The 21,726-nt window shown below is 45.8% G+C and overlaps 1 protein-coding gene across 1 annotated transcript in view; it reads right to left on the bottom strand.

The window, feature by feature from the left end:
• GALNT13 (polypeptide N-acetylgalactosaminyltransferase 13) overlaps positions 1-21,726 on the bottom strand; it is a 124,324-nt gene that overhangs the window by 53,198 nt on the left and 49,400 nt on the right. Inside the window, exons 5-7 of the mRNA XM_040561509.1 lie at positions 10,440-10,606; positions 9,226-9,433; positions 7,433-7,603 (exon numbers count right to left, since the gene is read on the bottom strand). Of these exons, the coding sequence (XP_040417443.1) occupies positions 7,433-7,603; positions 9,226-9,433; positions 10,440-10,606 (546 nt within the window). The remainder of the gene's footprint in view (positions 1-7,432; positions 7,604-9,225; positions 9,434-10,439; positions 10,607-21,726) is intronic.

The raw sequence follows: 21,726 nt of genomic DNA, 5'->3' as shown, positions 1-21,726 counted from the left end.
GTGTAAAGGTGTCCTACTTCCCTGTAAATATCTGCTCTACGTGTTTGGGGGCTTTTTTTAGCGCTCAGTGCCCACACTGGAGGAAGACTGCTTCTTGGAGCCTGCAGGAGCACAGTCCCGCGCCCCTGCCCCGGCCTGGACTCCAGCCTGGCCCCCAGCCCCCAGCCTGTGCCGGCAGACTCCCAGCACCCCAGGGGAGGCCAAAGGGCTGCTCCTGGCCCGGGCTGGGAGCCACAACCCTGCCACCGCAGCTGCCCACTGCTGAGGGAGGCCTAAGGCTGCCCCAGCACCTACGGGTACGCATGCACGTACACGTGCCGGTAGCTGCGGCCTGCAGCCATTAACAAAGGACTCAGTCACAGAAACACTCGTTTACTCCATGATCCCGTTTAGTGAATTGCTTGTGCATTCTGCTAGGAATAGTTGCTATTCGGTGGTCAGATTAGCACAGACCTCTGTCCCCTGGACCTGTGCAGGGGCAGCGTGAGCAGCACTTCTGCCCTAACGCACAGCTTCCACCGGAGTTCATGTGTTTGGGGACAGCCTTATGCAAACGCCATCCCAGAATTTTTCCAAAAAACACATCAACACCAACGAGAATTGGTTGTGTGCACTTCCAGAAAATTCAGTAAAATTGGAAACCAGCCTGCAGTCAGGAGAAGAGGCAGGGGCAGAGCGGGGCCAGCTGGCACCCTGCAGGCACCCTGACACTGCCCAGCAGGCCGCGAGCAGCTGCCACTCACCCCCAGACCTCGGTCAGGGCAATTTGTCTGCTGAGCAATTATCTTCCAGCTGCCTATCGCTACTGCCATTAAAAAAAAAAAAAAAAAAAAAAAGCACAGTTTAACAGTGAAATAACACCGGGTTTACCCACACTTTGTTTCTGTTTTTCTCTCAGCACCCACAGCTCGGTTAATTAGCCGGCTGGCATTGGGATGCAGCTGAACCTTCACAGGCTTCAAAGCCACTTCACTGCCCTCACCTTGCATGAGTGAGATGGCAAATGCCACTGGTATGGCACGAGTAAAGCCATCCCCACTGCTCTGGGACTGAAACCCACAGCCTGTGCCCCCTGCCCTTCCTCTTCCCCCCTTCAGTTCCTTCCCTGGAGGAAGGCGGTTTGCTTGAATACCGTCAAATTTTCCGTTCTTGCAAAGATTCGATGTAAATGATTTTTGAATGATGCAATTGAGTCGTACATCAAGATCAGGATTCTTCTGAAATGCCATAGGCAAAAGTTTATGAAAAATAAAGCAGTGTTTTCCTAACTACTTGCTAACTGAAATTGAAAGTGCTGAATTTCAGGCTGTAAAAATGTAAGTAACTCTGTACCGATATATGCCACAGATTCTTAAATAACTGAAATGTAGCAGGCAGGACTACTCTCTGCTATGTAAATTTAATGTTGCATAAACAGATCTGCAGAGCTCTCACTGTAAAAAAAGCTGAAACAGTAATTTTAGCAAAAGGCAGGGTTTCTACATTTTTTTCTCAGCTTTTTGCTTATTAGCTATATTTTGCCTACTTGGAGTCACACTAGCAACTACAGTAATATGTTATGATTAATGCTAATCATCATTCAAGCCTACTTCTCATTTCGTTTTGGAGATACGGTCTGCTTTTAATTTCTGTAACTGTTAGCAGCAAGCAGGATTCCCATTCCTGTACCTACATCTCTAACTTCACAGAAAGAGAGCAGTGCAGCAGAAGGGGGTTTTAACAGCCCTGGTTTTGCAGCATCCCAAAGATCCCCCAAAAGCCAGCCCCTCGCTCTGTCCCAGGACAGCCTGGAGCAGCCCTGGTGGGACTCCAGACCATGCTGCAGCCAGGGGAGCTGGGCTCAGGCCCCCATGGGGCTGCGGGTTGCCCACAGCCACCCGACATCACCTCCCCTAAGCCCTGAGCCCCGTACATCGGCTCAGCATGGTCCAAAGTCACGTCTGTAGATGCGCATCTGTACCGCGGTCAGCGGCTCGACCGCTGCTCAGCGAAGCCGTCAGGTGCAGGAACGCTCCTCAAGCAATGGTGGGCAAGGCCCTTGCTTCCTGCTGATCAGTTCAGCATTAGTCCTAACTAAATGAAGGGCAGGTATGGAAATACCCACAGAAACGTGCTGTGAGAAACATTCTGTGGTTTGATACTATACTGCGGATGTAAGACGAGATGTTTGTAAATTGACCACGGCACAGACTGTTTTCTAGTGCCCCTGGCAAAATTACAGAAGGAGCAATGAGTTCACTTAATGACAAAATGTACAAATATTGGCCAATGATTTTTCAGTGGAAAAAGGGGAAGGTAATAATGCAAGTTTTAACAAGACCACTGGATTTCGCTGGCACTCTCCACGACCATTTACCACAGCAAGGGAGATGAGCCACACCTGAGACCTGACCGCATTGCCCAAGACTCCATTTCAGTAATTCTCAGACCTAACCACACCCACCCGAGCACCCGCAGGAAGCACCTTTACTGCATGGCTGTCTAGGGCCAAAAAGCCCTATCTAGAGCTAAACCCAAGGACTGTTCCCCAGGCAGCGAGCAGGGCGCTGTGCCGGAGCCAGGCTCGGGGCCAGGGGCATCGCGGAGCTGCCGGGGGCAGAGTTCTGGCTGCCAGCTCCCCCTGTGCACGGGGCAGCCACCCAGGTCCTGCTCCCAGATAGCCCTCTGGGAACAGAAGCCAGCTTTGCACTTAAATAACACATTTTGAAAAGGCCTAATCTTTTACAAAGCGTGCAAAGCCGGAGGTTACTCCCGTGACAATCGCTGGAAGCGACTGCATTTACTTTGCATGGCAACGAGATCAAATCCTTGAGATGCTTTAAAACAGCAGGGAACAGAATTCACTATTCAAACCAAAGGGCCTGGGTGTGTATCCGCCCATGGACGTGAGCCCTGAGGGGTGCTGTACCATCAGAGTATGAAGCACACCTCGCAGCACTGCCTGGAAGCCCCCCATGCTCTCCAGCTCAGGTAACGTTTGCTCTCAAAGCCAAAGATCGCACTTGATTTCTGCAATGCACCTCACAGAATGAAGTATTTGTCTTCAACAGCTCTGTTTTTATGAACAAGTTTTTCTTCAGGTATTTCTTCCAAATATTTCCACTTCCTACTCTCACTTTATGGTTTTGGTCCTAGCAAAGACACTTCACTAACTGAAAGCTCCCCGATATTCCTTCTTTTGCTTCTGATCATTATACATGTAAAAATTGTAATTACATTAAAAAAAAGAAAAAAGGATGGAAATCCCATTACCTAATGACCACTGACTCCAGCCCCTCTTCCGTCCTGGCTGGGGGCACTGAGCGGGCTCCGCACCGTCAGTGTTGCCGCCCCTCGCCTACCACTTGCAAATGGGAGCATCTGCAACCTGGAAACGCTTCTGATACCTTCACAAGAACTGTGATTCTTTGGGGAAAGGTTACCCGCTTTGACTGCTCTGGGAAAGGTTACACTGTCATGGTGTTAGCTGACCTGACAGTAAGCTAGCTAAAGGAAGAAGAACACGAAAGCAAGAAAAAGGATGTTGAGTGAGTGCTTAAGAATCAAAAGAAGAAAATAAGGGGGGAAAAGTGCTATGGGCTCACGTGTAAAGCCCAGCAGCTGCAATAGCGTACGTGCATGTACCTACACCAGAACCCGTTTTGTCCACAGCAAAGCATTGCTAATTAGTATGGGAGGCACCTACGCATTCCCACCATTCTGTTTGCTAAAAGTATGACAAACAGCCTAACTTTTCTAATGGATTCCAGTAAGAAAGTTCTTCTACAGCTGTACTGCATGACAATTAGCTGTAGGGTTTTAACATCAGAGTCACTGAATTAATTAACCTTTTCCCATCAATTCCAGAGATTCCAGCAAGGGCGGATGTTGCAGTTGACTCAAATACCTAACTTACGTCTTTGACCGTTTCTTTAATTCCATAAGCAAACAAGCAAGCTACGTTTCACACCCACTAACTAGAAAGAACCTGGTACCTTCCGAGAACACCGCATGGTCTATGTTCAACTTGGCATTGGGATTAATGGTCACAGGGTACAGGATAGCCGAGCTCTGTTCATGCCAACTAGTGATCTCTTAGCAGCAAGCTATTCTGGTCTTTGTCATAAAAATGTATATACAATAATAAACGTTACACCCAAACAATGAATCCTATATAAAATAATTCAAAGAGCCACAGAGGGGGTGGGGTTGGAAGGGACCTCAAAGCCCACCTGGAGCCACCCCTACCGTGGGCAGGGACTTCCCCCAGCCCAGGCTGCCCAAATCCCACCTCGGTGCAGCCTGGGCCACAACCTCACTGCCCTCATAGTTTGAAAACACATGCACTGTGATATTAAATCTAAAAAGAAATGTTAGGAATTTATCAATGTTATTACAAAAGTTAAAAATTTGAGTAATTTTTCCAACTACATGGCTTTTTTAGTGTAACAAAAAGCAGAATTTGAGTGCAATGATTATATTATGCATATGCACAAACAAACACGTAAGTCAACAATTTTTATGTATTCTATGCTTTTTCCATTGACTACAAATTAAAAATATGAATGCATACATATTCAATATATGTAAGACTAAAATAATGTTATAGAATGGTGAAAGCAACATAAAACAAACAAAAAAATGAAGTCATCAATTTGTTTCTAAATTTTTGGTGTGGGTTATGCTTTTCTTTCTTTCTAGCCTCCCAATTCTTGAATAGTCAGGTAGCAGTGGTTGCCAAAAACGTTCTGAGCTTAGCTGAAATATTATACCTTTTCTCCTGGGATGCTGAATTTGCTATTGTGTTTGACACCTTGAGACTGATTTACTGCTACAATCTCTTGAACCGCTTTTGATAAGCATTTGCAGATACCAGCTAGCACTGAAAGCAGCTGATGCCCTACTGAATGTTATTTCCTAGATGAAGTCTGTTTCACCTCTGCCCAGTTTCCACCAGCTGCCGGTGTTTCCAGATGAAATCTCACATACCAGTTTTGATTCGGAAGGATGAACTCATAAGGTTTGGGGATGGCAAGGGTTTTGTGGGGGACTAAATTTTGTACCATAACAGAGATGCTCGGATGATCTGTTTGGGTTCCCAGTCTCCCTGGTCAAGTAAAAGGGATGCATGGCAGCTTGTCTCCGTCAAGGCTTTGCCTTCACTTCTCATTTCCTGCATCTGTAAGATGCTGGAGCAGGGCAGCTGCAGCTGCTTCTTGGGTTCCCCTCCCACCAGGTAAAATGGGAGATGACATGGGCAATAGGGAGCATCTTGTGCCAATACAGAAGAGAGCAAAATTTCTCCCCTAGGTGGCCAGAAAGGGCATCTGTGTCTAAAAGCTAACATTTTGTGTCTCAGCCAGCACAATTACACATCCTTGCAGCTATCGCTCCACTCTGAAACACTTGTCAAACGGATAATTATGGAACATGTTGCACTTGTCATTAACTTCTGGCTCCTTCACCCCACTCTGCTCACTAACACCCATCCTTACCAGAAGAAGTCCCAAAACGGACGAGCAATCACCAGCTACAAGCTGGCAGGGAAAAAATGAAAAGCTGCTTTTTCTATTTGCTTGTTTTAATAACTTTAAAAGTCAATTACATGTATGGTTCTGGATTAACTTTAAGTACTCCTTTATTTCAAAATAAGGAAATATGAACTTGGATTTGCATTTCTTTCAACCCCCCCCTACATCTGTGAATGGATCTGACACAGGAGAGACAGGAGAACTAGTGCAAGGCGAAGGACGTGAGGGGAGCAGCAGCCAGCGAGGCGTGAGGCTGCGCAGCTCGTTAGGATAATGAACTCTACAAATTTTAACGCACACCTCAGCTTTAACGAAATAGCTTCTGGCACAGCTGACTGAAATAGTTGACTTCACAGCTGGCTGATAAAATTTTAGATCACGAGAACAGTTATTTTGACTCAAAAAATACTTCCATCGCCCTTCTGCTAACAACAGGGTCCACTTCTGCTCCCTGGGGCGCTGCTTGCGTTTAAGGGCACTCCACGGATTTGAGCACAGCTCTGCTCCCTGCCCACTGCGCGTTTCCCAAGGGTTTTACACTCAGAGAAGGCACTGACAAGCACGCATTTGGGAAACCGGGCACAACTGGCCCAGAGAGGGTGAGAAACCCAGACCACAACCCAGTGGCATATGTCCTGCTGAGACCTTCCCTTGGCACAGAGCTGACCCGGGTCCTGGGCTGACCCACCGGTACCCAGAAGGAAGGGACGGGAGACGTGGGAGCCAGGGAAGGGCTGAGGTACCCAGGGAGCTGCCCAGAGCAGCCCACACCGGGAGCAGACACGACCCCAAAGCCTCCTGCGGCTTCCTCCCTTTCGCCTGTGCACGAGCATCTACTGCCTCCTCTGAGTACCAGCTTCAGCGGTGAGGCACGGCTTTCCTCTTTAACTCGGTAAAGAAGAGGAAAAAAAGATGGTTCCTCAGATGGCTTCCTGAGAAAGAAACCTAAAAAATGCAGCGCTTCCCTGACTCCAGGCTTTGAAGGACATAAAATGACAGATTTTGGCCATTTGCAGCATAAGTAGTTCTGAAAAGCTTTTCTTCGCTCACCCACTGCCTTACCTGGAATTTTTTTTTGTAAAGCTTTGCTGTGAACTGCTGTCCCCTGAGTTGGCTCTCTCTTTATCTGCCTGTTGCCCACAACTGGGGGTATGCAGGACTGAAATTCTTTCCACTTCATCATGTCTCTTAGACAGGTTTGAAACCATTACATCCACTTGTAAGAGCTTTTTTTTTTTTTTTTTAATTTTTCTTTTAGTTTTCATGAAGACCACAGAAGCTATTAGAGCTGAGCAAATAACCCATGGCAAGTAATTTATTGAATTTGTTTGGTTTCAACTTCATTTAAAATTTTTCTCGAGGTTTTGCTACAGACCTTGGTTTGAGCAATTAAATGGAGGAGGTTAGGAAGGATCAGAGGAATTCTGGACATATTCTTAGATCAGTTTTGACTGGGTGTGTACTGTCATCAGTTTTATTTTCTAGGCAATAGAAGCATATATTTTAAGAAGTGCAGATTATCGTAACCGAATGGTGGAGTTAAACATTCAAAAATTTGCATTTCAGAAATATGTTCTAATCTTTATTTTAAATTATGAAAACAGTAATAACTGTAAACATAAGTTCAACAAGGCTATTGGCAGAACACAAACATACAGGGAACTTCAATACTTATATAGCAGGTATTAGTTTGAATTATTAAATGTTCAAAAGAAAATATAATGAGTTTTCTCAGCTCTGATAACCACCTTACACCATTAAGGATAGGTCAGATTTTGGTGTTTTCTGCCCTGAACAGTGTGCCGCAGCTATCTGACGTGCATTCTCTGATACTGCAGCAAAATCTTAAGCATTGTTATTATCTGCATGAATAATCTAGAGTAGAGTCAAATGCCACAGTATGCTCGGTTCACTCTCCTTACCTTACAGGCAAGGTCCTGTCTCCTTTCCTCCTGTCCATCTCTCTCTGGGGAACTGGATACCAGCGGAAGTTGAGTTTCCAGTTAAACCCTCCGTAAGTCATGTCTGACCCAGCCATGTATTCAAATGTGTCATCGCTGATCACATCGATGATTGGGCAGACAACAGTTTTCCTGTAAGAAAAAAAAAAAAAAACAGCTTCTTTAAAAACAAACTCTTTTTTCTGAATATCCCATGGTTTTATTTTGAGGCTCCTGTGCACAAAAGCCAATTTACCATGGTTCCAGCTTCTCTTCCACAAATGAGGTTGTGCAAACGTCACTATTTCTGTGGTCAGCAGCTTTTTGGAGATGTTGATTCCTGCTGCGCTCCCAAGAGGTGAAAGCTGCCCGCTCCTAACCCTGCCCGGGGCCTCCTGCTTGTCAGCCAAATCCTCTCCGCATGGCAGGGGGACTGCCGCGCACTTCACCCCTGCAGCACGAACCATTCAGTGCTGGCTAAGTCTCCTCCTCACTTCTTACGTGTGACAGTTCCCCCTACATACCTCTCCTCTTTTCTAACACTGGCGGTGGTGAGATAAACACAAGACTATTTCTGCTTGGGGCTGCAGGACTCGAGCAGGGCTGGTTTTATCATACTGATGCGCCCATGCTTCATGGAGCAGACGCAACACACCTTTGGTAAATGAGAACAAAGCCCATCTCCTGTGTCTGCAGGCATGCACGTGCAGGAAAAAGAAAAAGCATGCAAATTTTAGAGTATGGGAGGTCACAGGGACAAGAAGTAGCACCTGGTGAAAAGAAGGGAGAAAGATGGGCCAGGGCACTTGGAGCTCAGGAAAGTAAATGGTCTGAGTCACTATCACTGCTGGCATTGCTACCCTTACTATCAGCAACAGAAATCTGCTCTAAGAATCAAAAGCTTATCATTATCCCTGGCAGCCAGGAGGGCCAACCGTATCCTGGGGTGCATCAAGCACGGCATTGCTAGTCGGTCGAGGGAAGGGATTGTCCCGTTCTGCTCTGCGCTGGTGCGGCCTCACCTCGAGTACTGTGTGCAGTTCTTGGCACCACAGTACAAAAAGGACATTGAACTGTTGGAGAGTGTCCAGAGGAGGGCGACGAAGATGGTGAAGGGCCTAGAGGGTACGACGTATGAGGAGCGGCTGAGGGCACTGGGCCTGTTCCGCCTGGAGAAGAGGAGGCTGAGGGGGGACCTCATCGCAGTCTACAACTTCCTTGCGAGAGGGAGTGGAGAGGCAGGGGACCTATTCTCTGTTATCACCAGTGACAGGACCCGCGGGAACGGTGTGAAGCTGAGGCAGGGGAAGTTTAGGCTGGACATCAGGAAGAGGTTCTTCACCGAGAGGGTGGTCGCACACTGGAACAGGCTCCCCAGTGAAGTAGTCACTGCACCAAGCCTGTCTGAATTTAAGAAGAGATTGGGCTGTGCACTTAGTCATGTGGTCTAAACTTTTGGGCAGACCTGTGCGGTGCCAGGAGTTGGACTTGATGATCCTTATGGGTCCCTTCCAACTCGGGATATTCTATGATTCTAGGATTCTATGATATATTTAGAATTAGATTTAGATATAAATGGTACAGAATACTGTATCTTCCTCTTAAATCTTTTAAAATCTTCTTTTTCAGATCACTGCATTTTTTTCATCTTTACTTTGTTTTTATTATTATTATTTTATTTTTTTTTAGCTGCATAGCGATCAAGGAATGGCCTGGAGCCCCAGCTGAGGCTGGAGGCATGTTCCCTGCACCCGACCACGCGAGAGCCACCTCACCTGTCCTCCTTTATCCTGGCCAGCAGCGGCTCGAGCCAGCCCAGGGTGCACTCGCAGTGCGCATCCAGGAAGGTTATCACCTGCCCTGTGGAGGCCGCTGCCCCCCGCAGCCGCGCGCGGATCAATCCTGACCTCTGCTCCATCCGAATGATTTTTATGGAGACTTCCAGCTTTTTCACATAATTCTCTAATGAGGCCTTCAAAAATTCTGCCGAAGATAGTTGAAAAAATAAAAGACAAAAAACATTATTTAGCTTGGTTCAGCAACTACTGAGGACTCCAAATCTACCTGCAGAGCGTCTGTGTTGTGCTCAGCCGTCCAAGGGCTGCCATGCATGAACAATGGCATAACACGGGAAATGGATTTGGACACATTTATAGTTTTTCTGAAGACCAAGAGCAGAGCTACAGAGGTTCACACTGCAACTTGGTTCAACTCAGCCATGGAAAACAGTCTGCGCAGACGCACATAATTACCCCAGCACCTCATGGAACTTCACAGAAAAAAAAAAAAAAAGATTTTTAAGTAAGTCACAATCAGTTTCCTAGAAATAAGTCAACAATCAATGCTGAGTATAAAATGATTACACTTTTGCTACGGCTAAATACAAATATGGCTATTTTTGAAGAATTTCAGCATTTGAACCCCCTAGAACTCCTAAGTTTATTGCTTTAGAAAAATTACTTGGTCTTGCACAAGGTGAAGATGTTTATGGTTCCATCCATTCCATTTACAGAATACCATTCCATTTCCAGATAATACCGGTTTCACATTTCACAGCTTTATTTCTAAACACTGATTTAAAAATAAGGTTACATTAAATTAAAAGGGCCAACACCAAAAGAATTGAGCCACAAATACCAGTTTATCAATAGAGCAGTAGAAGGAAATTGGCTCAGTCTGGACATTCAGTAAAACCTGAAACACAGCACAGGGCTCCTGAGAGACAGCGAGAGAGAGACAAAAGGAGAGAGAGATGGAGAAGGATCCTGCTGTTCGCAGCAACGTGAAATGAGAAACCATAGTGCAAAACAGCACTAATGAAATTCTGGATAGGAGCACCACACATAGCCTTACAGCCTGATAACCAACCTTCGTCTCTGTTACTATTTGAAATTGTACTTTAGCTCTTGCCTATTGATGCAATGGTGCAGCATCCTCAAACGGCGCTACAAGGACACGTGAAGTGCAACTTGTCGGTGCAAACACCCACCTCTCTCGCTGGCATCATCGACCAGGATGATTTCAGCAAGCAGGTGATGAGGCGAGCGATTTATAACGCTGTACACAGTTCGAATCAAAGTGCTCCAGGCTTCGTTGTGGAACACGATGACTACGCTTGTGTTCGGGAGCTCATCAGGGTAGACTTTTGTCTTGCACCTGCCAACACATACAGAGAAAACAGACAGAAAGGGTGAAGTTAATCTTTAAGTAAATCCTAAGGAACTCTACCAACAGGAAAGTCTCAAGGAAAAGGGGCTTTAAGCCTGTTGAACAGGATATATTGCAAACCAGCTACTGATCTCTTCATGCTCCCAAGGGAGAAGACCAAGGCAGAGGGACTTGTAAATTCTGTTTTCTTGCTAAGAATGCATGGCAGAAACCCCCAAAGGCGAGGTACCACTGCACTCACTGCCCATGGACACACAGGGCTCCTCGCTCCCACGTGTTTCTGCGCCCAGAAATCGGCATCTGGAGCCACAGCCTGAGCGCTCCTGGCACCTCAAATGCAAAAATTGGCTGCACACAAGACAAGGTGCAACAAACATACAACATATCAAGCAGTTAACAGTTAGGCTAAATAAGTCTTTTCTTGTGACAAATCCCAAATCCTATGATCTCAGATGCACAGGCCTCCGAGACCATCCCATTTTCAGTGGCTTCTTTTAAAGAAGAAAAAGATTACTATTTTCCAGAACACTCTGTATGCCCATTCAGTGCAAGAACAAGCAGCGAATATCTCACCTATTTTCTGAAACTGGAGAAATCAAGGCAAAGTGAACAACAGGTACCAAACACAGCTGATTTTACGAATGCACATTACAGCTATTTGCTCCCTACAAAAGTCAATATAGAAATCTGTGTATTCTCTCCAGATCTGACACATTTCAAAAATACAAGCATACCTACAACCATCTGTCAACACAGGTCAAATCTATTTAAACACACTCGGTATGGACTGTTAACCAAGGTGACTTAAAATAGTTTCCACTTTTTTTTCTTTTTTTTTTTTTTTTGATATTTCATTATTTTAGGATCTTCTAGCTCTAACCATTGTATTATTACCATGCTCCTAATGCAGGAAAGCACTTCCAGCACAGATAGGTAAGCATGTATTTGCTTTTTTCAGCAGAGGCATACACACACTAGTGAATTAACCTGTACACAAAGTAAGAATAAACTATATGTGGATTTTAGTGCATATTCTTTATAAGACTGCATATTCAAAGCTTCACCAAAAAATTCTAAATTAGTGAATTATTTACTAGCATTTACATACTCTGCATTCTCTGTGACACAAGCACAATATATCACTTTTATCTATGTTATCTGAAAAAACAACCAGTCCAGCAAATGCAGTACTTCTTTAGGAGAAGCCTCCTTAGTACATCAAACTTCTGTATGAAGAGCCATGAAACCAATGGCTAAGGTCCCTAAAGAGGTCAGCTTGCCCATGCAGTTTCTTTCATAAGCATCATCTACCATAACAAAACTCTCTTTAAGCTTTTCTTCTGCCTCATTGTCATCTAAAAAAAAAAAAATGTAAAAATACGGTGCTAACAGTAGCTATCCATATATATATAAGCACATACATATGTGTGCACACGTACGTAACAGTCTTGACATCCTTTGATGAGGACCGCTGAAGTTTGCTTGTAAGCATCTCACCTTTGCAACTTCAGCCATCCAATTAATTATATGTCTAGACATCAGCTATGATTTAGATTCAAAGTTCATTTTAAAAAAGTTTGTAACTCATTAACCTCCACGTCCACAGAGGTGCCTAAGAGTGCAAGCTTAGCAGAACAATGTGTCCAAACCCAGACGTTTCGAATTTATTTATTTCCAAGGCACACTGAAAGGGTCTATACAAAGCTGGCATAATTCTGCTTGGCCCATATTTCACAACAATCATTTTAATTACATTTAAAACAGATACAATTTTGGAAACTGGAAGAGATACGTTACATAAGATTATGTTTAAAAATGTTCAGAGATATGCACCAGCAGTGAAATGACAAGAAGAGAAGGAACAGATATTTCCTTGTTTGCAGCTTAACGCTAATTTGGTAGTACAAGCGGAATATTAAGGAACAGAATGTTTGTCATCAGTTAGTGTTTGCCAAGTTCTCCAGAATTTTAGCTATCGTTCTTGTTATTCTCCAAGGTACATGAGGGTACCCAGAGTAGCTAAGGGCTAGGTGAGTTTAGGACGTTTCTCAAGAGGTTGCGTGTCCTGCGTTTTGCAGCAGACCCATCTAAATGATAACAAATCTTGCCATGAAAGCCTGGGAGCAACATCCTTACTGCACGGCCTTCTTCAGAGCTTCCACAGTGACCACATGCAGTAATGCACTGTGAAGGCAGGAATCCCTCTCCTCCTGTCACTACAGAGGGCTCTCTGCACGCCCCTCCTTAGTCTCTCAGACAATTACACGGTGGGATTATCCTCCCTGGAGGAGGATTATTCCATTTCCAAACGAGTTCATTCTGGCGGTATGCTATGAATAGTTTCTCAGCTACATCAAGTGATGAACTGGGATTTGTTGATATCCAGTCTGCTCATCAGAGACTAAATTAAACCCATATACTTTGTTTAATTTGGGTCATTTGGTTTCAGTAGAAAATGTAAATGCCGGTACTTTGTCTGCATTATAGCATAAAATCCATATTTCATTAGATGTTATTGCAGCACTTAACCTGCCCAGAGGAACCTTTAGCCCAGCCTGGACGGCAGAGTGGGCCCCGCGCTGACCTCCACCCACAACACGCAGCAAACCCAGGAGTTGTGAAAACAGAGGCACTGCGGGAGGAGCAGCTCTGCAGCTAGTTTAACTTCCTCCTGCTTTCTGGGAGCTTCTGGAGGGCTGGTGGTGTAAAGCAGAGGCCAGGGGCGAGGCATCGCCCAGGCAGTAACACTGCAAGCAAAGGTAAATTTGGGGATGTTTGTGCTTTAGCTACCAGAAAGGGTTTTGTACACATTTTTGGGCTCCCTCCAAACCTTTAAGCACCACAAATTTTGACTGCCTAAGTTATTTAGGCAATCCGATGATTCCAGCCACTTTGGCTCCAAGAAAAACACAAAGTACCATGGCGTAGCAATACGTTACACTCACCTTAAAGACCTGAGCATTGCAGGGCAGAAGTTCAAGGCATTTTCCACGTTTTATTTCTTACGGAACGTTGCTTCCTCCTTTCCTCAGAAAGAAGGTTTTTACCACAGCAGGACAGTGCCTTAAGGACCAAACTTTAAAAAAGCAGCTGCTCTGGAGCTGTAAACTGCACAGCTACAAATCCTCAGTGCTTGTTAACCGACGCGTGCACGTTAACACAGCTGCCTACTGCACCGGTCACTGGGAGGACCTCAGTCCACAACCACCAGTCCCACAGTGAGCATTTACTGCCTGAATGAAACACAAACCCCGTTAGCGTGTTGAGCTACGGGTTATGTACTGAACCCCAGAGAGCTGCCCATCACCTCCCGCTGAGGAGGCGCGGCGCTGCAGGCCCCGCTCACACTGCTGCTGCCGTCCGGGCGCTACCTCAGCACCGGCACCACTCACGGCGAGCCTGGTCTGTCAGCTCGGCACTGAAGGACACGTGGAGGTGCAGTAAGGTGGCAGGCAGAAGAGGCAGGTGGAGGATGAAATACCGACTGGCACGAGGCCGAGACGGGTCTGAACAAGAAGCTTACACTTCTAACAATCTGCCTTAGCTCTCCAGTGGAAGCAGGACATCAGTTAGTTTCCACTAACTAACTCAAGGCAATTTTCATGAGCACTGGATCCACCTCAAAAATTAACACATGAATGCCAGTGATATGACAACCATGCAGCATGTGTATAATCCCTATTCCTGCTCTTCACTGCCACTTGCAAGCTGCACAAAGGACAGCCAGCACAACCACCCCAACACCACCAATCCGCACCCAGCAGCCTCACTACATCCCAGAGCACCTACCCCTCTATCAGCTCTGGTATTTTGGAGCAGCACATCCCATGAGAAGGGCAGCGTGCCAGGCTTGGGCTCTGCCGTGTGCCGTGCCCTTTCCCAGGACGGTTTGGCCACCACCAGTCCCCGTCCCACCCCTGCAGCACACCTCTACTGGTGTTCCAGAGAGCAGACACCCGCCGAACACCCTGCTCACATGAAGGTGTCTGTAAGCGCAGGGAAGACAAAAACCTTTCACTTCCCGTTACCGAAATAATTACAGTGACTCACACTGCATTTTTTCTACTTCAAAAATACACCGCGTACTGAAGAAGTGATAAATAAGTCATCTGCTCCTCACACAGCTATCAAACACAAGGACTCCTGCTTTGCCACCCCTCTGTTATTTACAATGCGTGCTGATTGTTCAACATACACCAACACTGGAAACACTTTCCCAGAAACATTGTTTTTTCTTATGCAGTCATCAGATGTTACTTTATGAATACACATGAAGTAAATACAGCTGTTTAAACGCGAGAAAAACACATTTTTCAAGATCAATAACACGGAAACAGAGTGAGACTCTATTTACCATCTTTCCCGTTGGCAAATTACGTGCACATGAAGGGCTGCGCTGTGATTTTCTCTCTTGCAGAATTGTACTGAGGCTCTCAGGAAGCAACTCAAGACAGAAAGTCATGCAGAAAAGCAAAATACTTGGAGGAAAAAAATGAGAATATAACTATTATTATATACAATTTATTATGCAGTATTTTTGATGTGATGCATTGGGGAACAAAGAACTATGTTAAATATATGTAGTTTATACGGCTCTTGGGATTTTCACCATTATTTAGTCATTACCTTCTGGTGCTTTGCATCAGTGAAAATGCAAAACATGAAAATGCAAAGGAAAGGCTTGTTATGCTGAACACTGGCACGATCCCTCTTACTGAAGCAGACTTGCCGTGCTGTGCCGAGCCAGCCTGGCCCTGCCGACCAGCCTGCTGCAGGACCGCGGCCACCGCAACGCCACCAGCACCGGTGCACGCGGCCTCTCCGGGAGCACGGCAGCAGGATGAGCCCTCGCAGCTCCGTCCCCATCAGCGGTGGGGCAGGGCAGCTGTCTCACACAGCTCAGGGACAGGTTTGAAAAAAGAGAAACACGAGGCAGCCCGGGAATCAGCGACATGGAGGGGTTATCAGCCCGATACAGCACGGGGATCCCGGATGGATTGCAGGCGCAGACAGACCGAGCATCCAGCAGCAGTGCATGCCGCAGGCTGAGGTAATAGGAAGAGAAGAGGGATGAGTGCACCACTTCCCAGCGCTGAATTAGTAAGCCCTTGGCTTGCCACACAGTGCATCCTCCGTCCATTTTTAATTCAGATTTATGTTCTGATTAATACTACATATGCAATTGTGGCAGCGTATTCATTCAGGTATCCAACACGTGTTTATTTATATGACCATATACGGACACCTATGCATACCTAAATATACACGCACAGGCAGATATGAAGAGGACTTGAACCGTGCCTATGACCCCATCAACCCTCAGCTGCGACCTGCCTGCCATGTGCTCGCAGAGGTTCAGCAAGGCAAGCGGACAAGGCAGAGGTCTCCTGACACCCCTCAGACAGCACTGCCACACGCACCTCTTCCTCTTGCAGCTCCCCACAGCCACCACCTTAGTGCAGTCCATTTCCCAAGCACGGATGTCTCCCTGCAGCTGATGAAACCACGAGCCATCGTTTCATCCAGGGCAGCCATCACGCCTGGTACCTACACTACCACATACAACACAAGGTCATAGCTCAAAAACTGAGAGCAGTATCAGGACACGAGAAAAACTCACTCCTAATTTCACAGTAATGCACCTCAAGACCCATAACAAAGAATGGCATAACCAGAAGTGATGAATTTCCCATTATGCAGCAAGATCATCTGCAGCACTGCCTGTTAAAAATGACAACGCTGGAGTTTAACTGCCAAAGCATCAGATGCTATATGGCAAATTAAATCAATAAACTCATGTATGTATGGAATGGTTACCTTCCAGTAAACTTAATACTCTGCAGTATTATTATTACTATTGTCTTAGTGTCATGTCCAGGTATGTCTTTTTTCCAAGAACGATCAAGAATTACTTTACACAAAATGAAAGAATTCACCTTTAAATAGGTTATAAAATTCCGAAGTGGTTTTTCTTCTAGGATGAATCAATATTGAATTAATATTTAAATAAAGGACAAAGAAGAAAACAGAAACATCATTAATTTTTAACACATACTAGAACAAACTCCAAGTATTTAAATGTGTTCTTATTTGGAAAGAAGTATCTCACATGCCAATTCTGGGGAAAGCGCTTACCACTTCCCAAGTGAGCTCAGGGAAACTCAGATATTTATTTATAGGTGGCTTAAACACAGCTCTTTTATCGTGCTGCTGCCAGTCACCGTTGGGAGGCAGGCAGTGCAGGGGGAGCAGCACCGCTCGGTGCTGCCTTTGGGGCAGTGGACGTTGGGCGACCTGAGCCGGGCGGATCACCAGCGCTGGCCTCTCCGGCGTACACAGCTTTTGTCGCTCTCAGGATTTCACAGGCTGTCCAGAGTTGTGGATGCCCCTTCCCTGGAAGTGTTCAAGGCCAGGCTGGATGGGATTTGGGCAGCCTGGGCTGCCAGGAGGTGTCCCTGCCCATGGCACGGGGTTGGAATTAGATGGGCTGTAAGGTCTTTCCAACCCAATCCCTTCTGTGATTCGATGAAGTCAAGCCAGCGTGCAAGGTCTCAACGCTCTGGTGTTACTCACCGCTGCCGAGAGGCATGCACCATTGCTCGGCAAAGCTGGCGGCCAGCCTTGTTCCTTTACCTCCCTCTAGAACCAAAACGAGCTGCCATCATTAATATGATGAATATCAAACCATATTAATGGGTACTGATTATACGCCAGGCACTTTATGATGCTTTATTCTATGTTAATAGCACATAACGAAAGTTGTTTGTGCTCTGCTGTATCTGGCTTTCAAGAGCACACACATATTGCATTATTCCAGGTGGGTAGCGCTGGTATCCACAGAAATATTGATAGGTAATTGAATTCAAAGTAATTTCATCTTGAACAGGCTTTAAAAATGTAAGGAATGGTCCACTTCAGTTCAAAAATATTCCCACAAACCGACAGCTTATTCCATGGCCAGCAATAAGAGAGAGGGCCACTTCTGGTTTCCCTCCCCAGAAAAGGACAACCAAAAAACATCTCCCTTTGGCAAAAAAAACCACTGCGAACCTCACGTGAAGCTGAGCTGCTGGTGTGACACAGCCTTCGGAGCGGCCGTACATGCCTGTGGAGAGCTGCATTTCGGGAATGCTCCCAGGTCGCAAACCTTCCCTTCAACACCAGTAACTGCACCGTGTTCAGATCACCGCTGCTTGGGGTTTTGGTTTTGTTTTCTAAAAATTGCACTTTGGAGTATAGGTTAAGCACTCACAGTAAGCAATAATTTATTTCTGAGTAAGAGGTAACTTTTGTTCTAGAGAATCCTGTGGCCTAAATACAGCTTTCTCATATACAGCGTGTATAAGATCTGTTAGTTAAGGAAATTCAAACCGCTCTAATGAAATATGTGGTACAATATTATGAACAGAAGAAAAGACTGAGCGCTTGAATTCCCTGCCAGAATAGGAGAATTATTTTCAGCTCGATTTGTCATTTCTGCCCCCTGCCATGCCCCACGTAAATGCTAACTCGGCGGGAGCTGCAGAAGAGTCCATTTCTGATCGCCGTGCAGAGAACTACCACTCAGCCAGGAAAAACAACGCATTATCACGTATTAGATTCTGCTGCAACGTTTCAATACACACAGGTTTAAACTCTGCTTTAATAAATTCACTTAAATTGCACCAGCTCCTATTTTAAACTGAAATTTATGCAAATAAAAGGTAAATAGAAAATAACTGAAAAGGAATTTAATTCACTTGGAGGAAAGAAGAACTGTGCCAGAACCGCATCTACATTGCCTTACTGAATGTTATTGTATCAAAATACTCCAAAGCTAATCAATTTTGATATCCAGCAGATGAAAGATGTGAAAATCTCATGAAAATTGTTCTCCAGTATGTCATTGCAGGGTATAAACAGGTTTGCACTTTGTAGGAGCAAAGACCCTCCAATCACACCTTCAGCTACCTCTGTTCATCAGGCTTTGGGTATAGCCTGAACATCAAATATTCCTTGGGGATTTTCAACCCCAAACTCTGCTTCGATATTTTAAAAGTTACTTCAGAATTCATTTACTAAATGCTCAAAGTTCTTTTTATGTTTGAGGAAGACCATATTAATACAACACAGCATTATTATATTATTATAATTATAAGCAAACAACATTGCACAGAGGATGATATTTCAGAGGACTTTACTACAGGCCCCTTCTTTCTTTCTCTACTTTTTCCACTTAAGAAAAAAAATCTAAGATCTCCTATTCCTAAGTCTTTCAACTGTCAGCTGAAGGGATTTTTACATTATCCTTAAATGGAAGTATCAATACCCCCACAAATTTGAAAATGATAGCAATTCCATGTGGCTTGCAGCTCGATTCAGGACAAGTCTGTAATGGAAGTTACAATTAATCAGATAAGGCTTTCTGGGATGGCTTTTCATCATTAATTTTGTTCCATTTCCATTGCCATTTTTTATTATATCATTGCTGAATCCTCTCTGAAATTCACCAGGCTAACCCTCCCCTACTTTTTAATGTATTTCCCAAAATATTTTAGCAAGTATTAACTTTGGGTCCCAAAACCTCTTACTCGTACCTGCAGTATAGAAAATAAGACGCCAGGAAACATTTCCACAGACCGCTTTTCTGTCACGATCTGCCTGGCAGAGAGGATGGCACCCTGATCTTCAGGCTCCGTAGCAGTCTCTAGAGCAGGATCTGAAGCCGCCAGCTACGGGGGAAGTTCTGCTCGCATCACGTGAAGACGAGAGCAGTGGCATACCTTGGTGCCAGCCGCTTGGCTCTTCACCCCGCGTTTCCGATAAGGCACGCCTCGATGCTGTGCTTTTGCAAGGCAGGGAACCGCTGTGCTGGATTCAGAGCAGTTGGCTGCTTCTCTCATTCTACAGCAGCCTCTTCCATGGGCTGAGCCCACATGAAACTTCTCTTTTATGGACATAACCCGCAATCCTGGCGGTCTGCACCCTCTGCTTTACACCGTGGAGCGACCACAGGTGAGAAGAAGTCCCCCCCCAGGGGTGGCTCGCCGAGGCAGCACATCAGGCATACCACTGCTCCTGCACCCTGCGCTCCCAGGGACCCGCTGGAGCACACCCCGAGTCAAGCACTGCAGAACTGGAAGCCCAGAAGCCAGATCACGGTGCCCATCCAAAGCTGTCAGTTTCCCTCACAGCCAGTTTTTGTTTCAGCGAAGCCAGAATGCTGCGATGCGCACACCTGCAGTGCCGAAGCCCCCTACATACATGCTGATAAAAGCTGAACCAGGGATCCTTAATGCTTTCACTGTCCACGTTCAGTGCTCGACTACCCGCAGAAACACATTTAAACTGATGATCCGGTTGTAGAAGCATCTATCACCCTGCATGGCTGAGATGGCATTTGCTTGTCCCATTCCCTGACCTCTTCAAAGAAAACAAAAAACAAGCATAACCATGCGTTTTAACCACTAAGGGCTCTTATTTTAGTAAAGAAACTATGATTGGCTGGTTTCTTGCTGCGGAATATAATTTTGCAGGCTATTCTCACTTCTCAGTTGAACCTCGAGACTCATCCCCACGTTTCCCTAACACGTACATACGAAAGCTGAACGACAACCGGCTGGGCCAGCGGCAGCAATCACAGCAACCGGCAGTCTCCGAGCCCTGCCCTGCCAGGCAAAGGGGACGGCTCTACAGGAAGGAAGCAATTTCATGCTTGAGCAGCCCTGCGCTATTAAAGCGGCAAATTGGGTTTCAGCCGCTTCCCAGGGTGGATGCTGCTGCCGGAGCGGGACAGGACCGGTCTGGGGGTACATGGGGGCGCTGCCCTGGGGCTGCCGCCGAAGGAAAAGCAGAACTGATACAAGATTATCTAGCAGAAATATGCATCTTTTGTGTTTAAATACTACATATCCTCCCAAAGTGCATACCGCGTGAGGACTAGTACCTAACAGTTTAACCTGTCATTGTTACGTCATTTACGGTATTTGCGGTAAAACTAGGAACATGCTAATCCTCGTAATGTGGATAACCCTAAAAAACGTGAAACAGCAACAGAGTTTTACAAGACAAGCAAGCCAGGTAAATCAACGTCTTCAATCAACCACCTTCGCAGCTCCAATCACCGTCCCCATTTCCAAGCCTCTGGGGACAAGCTGCGTGCCAGCTGTCCTGCAGACGCCGTGAGAAAGGAGCGAAGGTAAGGGGCCACTGGGGCTGGCTTCCAAGACGGTCTGCAAATTCATGACTAAAGGAAACCAAGAACAATACCTGACCAATAACACTGCGGTGCTTGCCACAGGAACTAAATATCCTTCATTTTATACAAACTCTTAAAGTGTTTATTAATATCCAAAGTCACTTGAAACCATCAATAAAGGAAATAGCTCTTCTTTTTGATCCTGCTTTAGAGCAATTTTTCCACAAATAAGATCATTCTTTACACTGAAGTAGAATGACTTCTGGGGCCTCTCCAGTGAGGCCACTCCCCTAAGCTGACAGTAGTGCTCCCAGGCACTGAAATTTATTTTCAGCTACTTTACAGCTAAGTAAGGAGTTCTGTTATTCCATATGTCCCCATACTAACTGCCCAACTCCAAAGCAGACTGCAGACCACATAAAGCAGCATGCCAACGAGAAGTAGGTTTGTATTTCTGGAAATCACACTCTTCGGAAGTTCTTTGAACAAAGGACGTCTTCAAAAATTCATGTGTATCAGTGTCTACAAACAAATGCCACCACTAAGCATCAAGAACTCGGCCAACAGCCAAAAACGCTTGCACAGCCTCCACACGCAGTCCTTTGTAGCAGCATTTCTGCCACTTTTGTGCACCTCCAGATGTAAAGAAGCTTCATCCAACTTCAGATCAACAATAGTAAGCCACTTCAATTTCAACTTGTACAAATACACCCTACTGAGCATTTACATGTTCTGCTCTCCTTCCGCGGGGGCGCTCTGCTGGCGGTGCCGGATCCGACACCTCCCCTTTGCATCCGTGGCTGTTCTCTCACATGCAGCAGGCTCCACTTGGCACACGCACAACATCCTCATCTCTGCATCGCTCGCTCCTTGCCAAAACCACAAATAACTAGGTGTCACTCCGATAAAGTAATTGGAAGAAGGGCACTTT

Source organism: Cygnus olor, chromosome 6 (assembly GCF_009769625.2).
Source record: "Cygnus olor isolate bCygOlo1 chromosome 6, bCygOlo1.pri.v2, whole genome shotgun sequence".
Classification (NCBI taxonomy): domain Eukaryota; kingdom Metazoa; phylum Chordata; class Aves; order Anseriformes; family Anatidae; genus Cygnus; species Cygnus olor.
The sequence above is the reverse complement of the archived record's forward strand: the minus strand, read 5'-3'. Positions and strand labels throughout refer to the sequence as shown.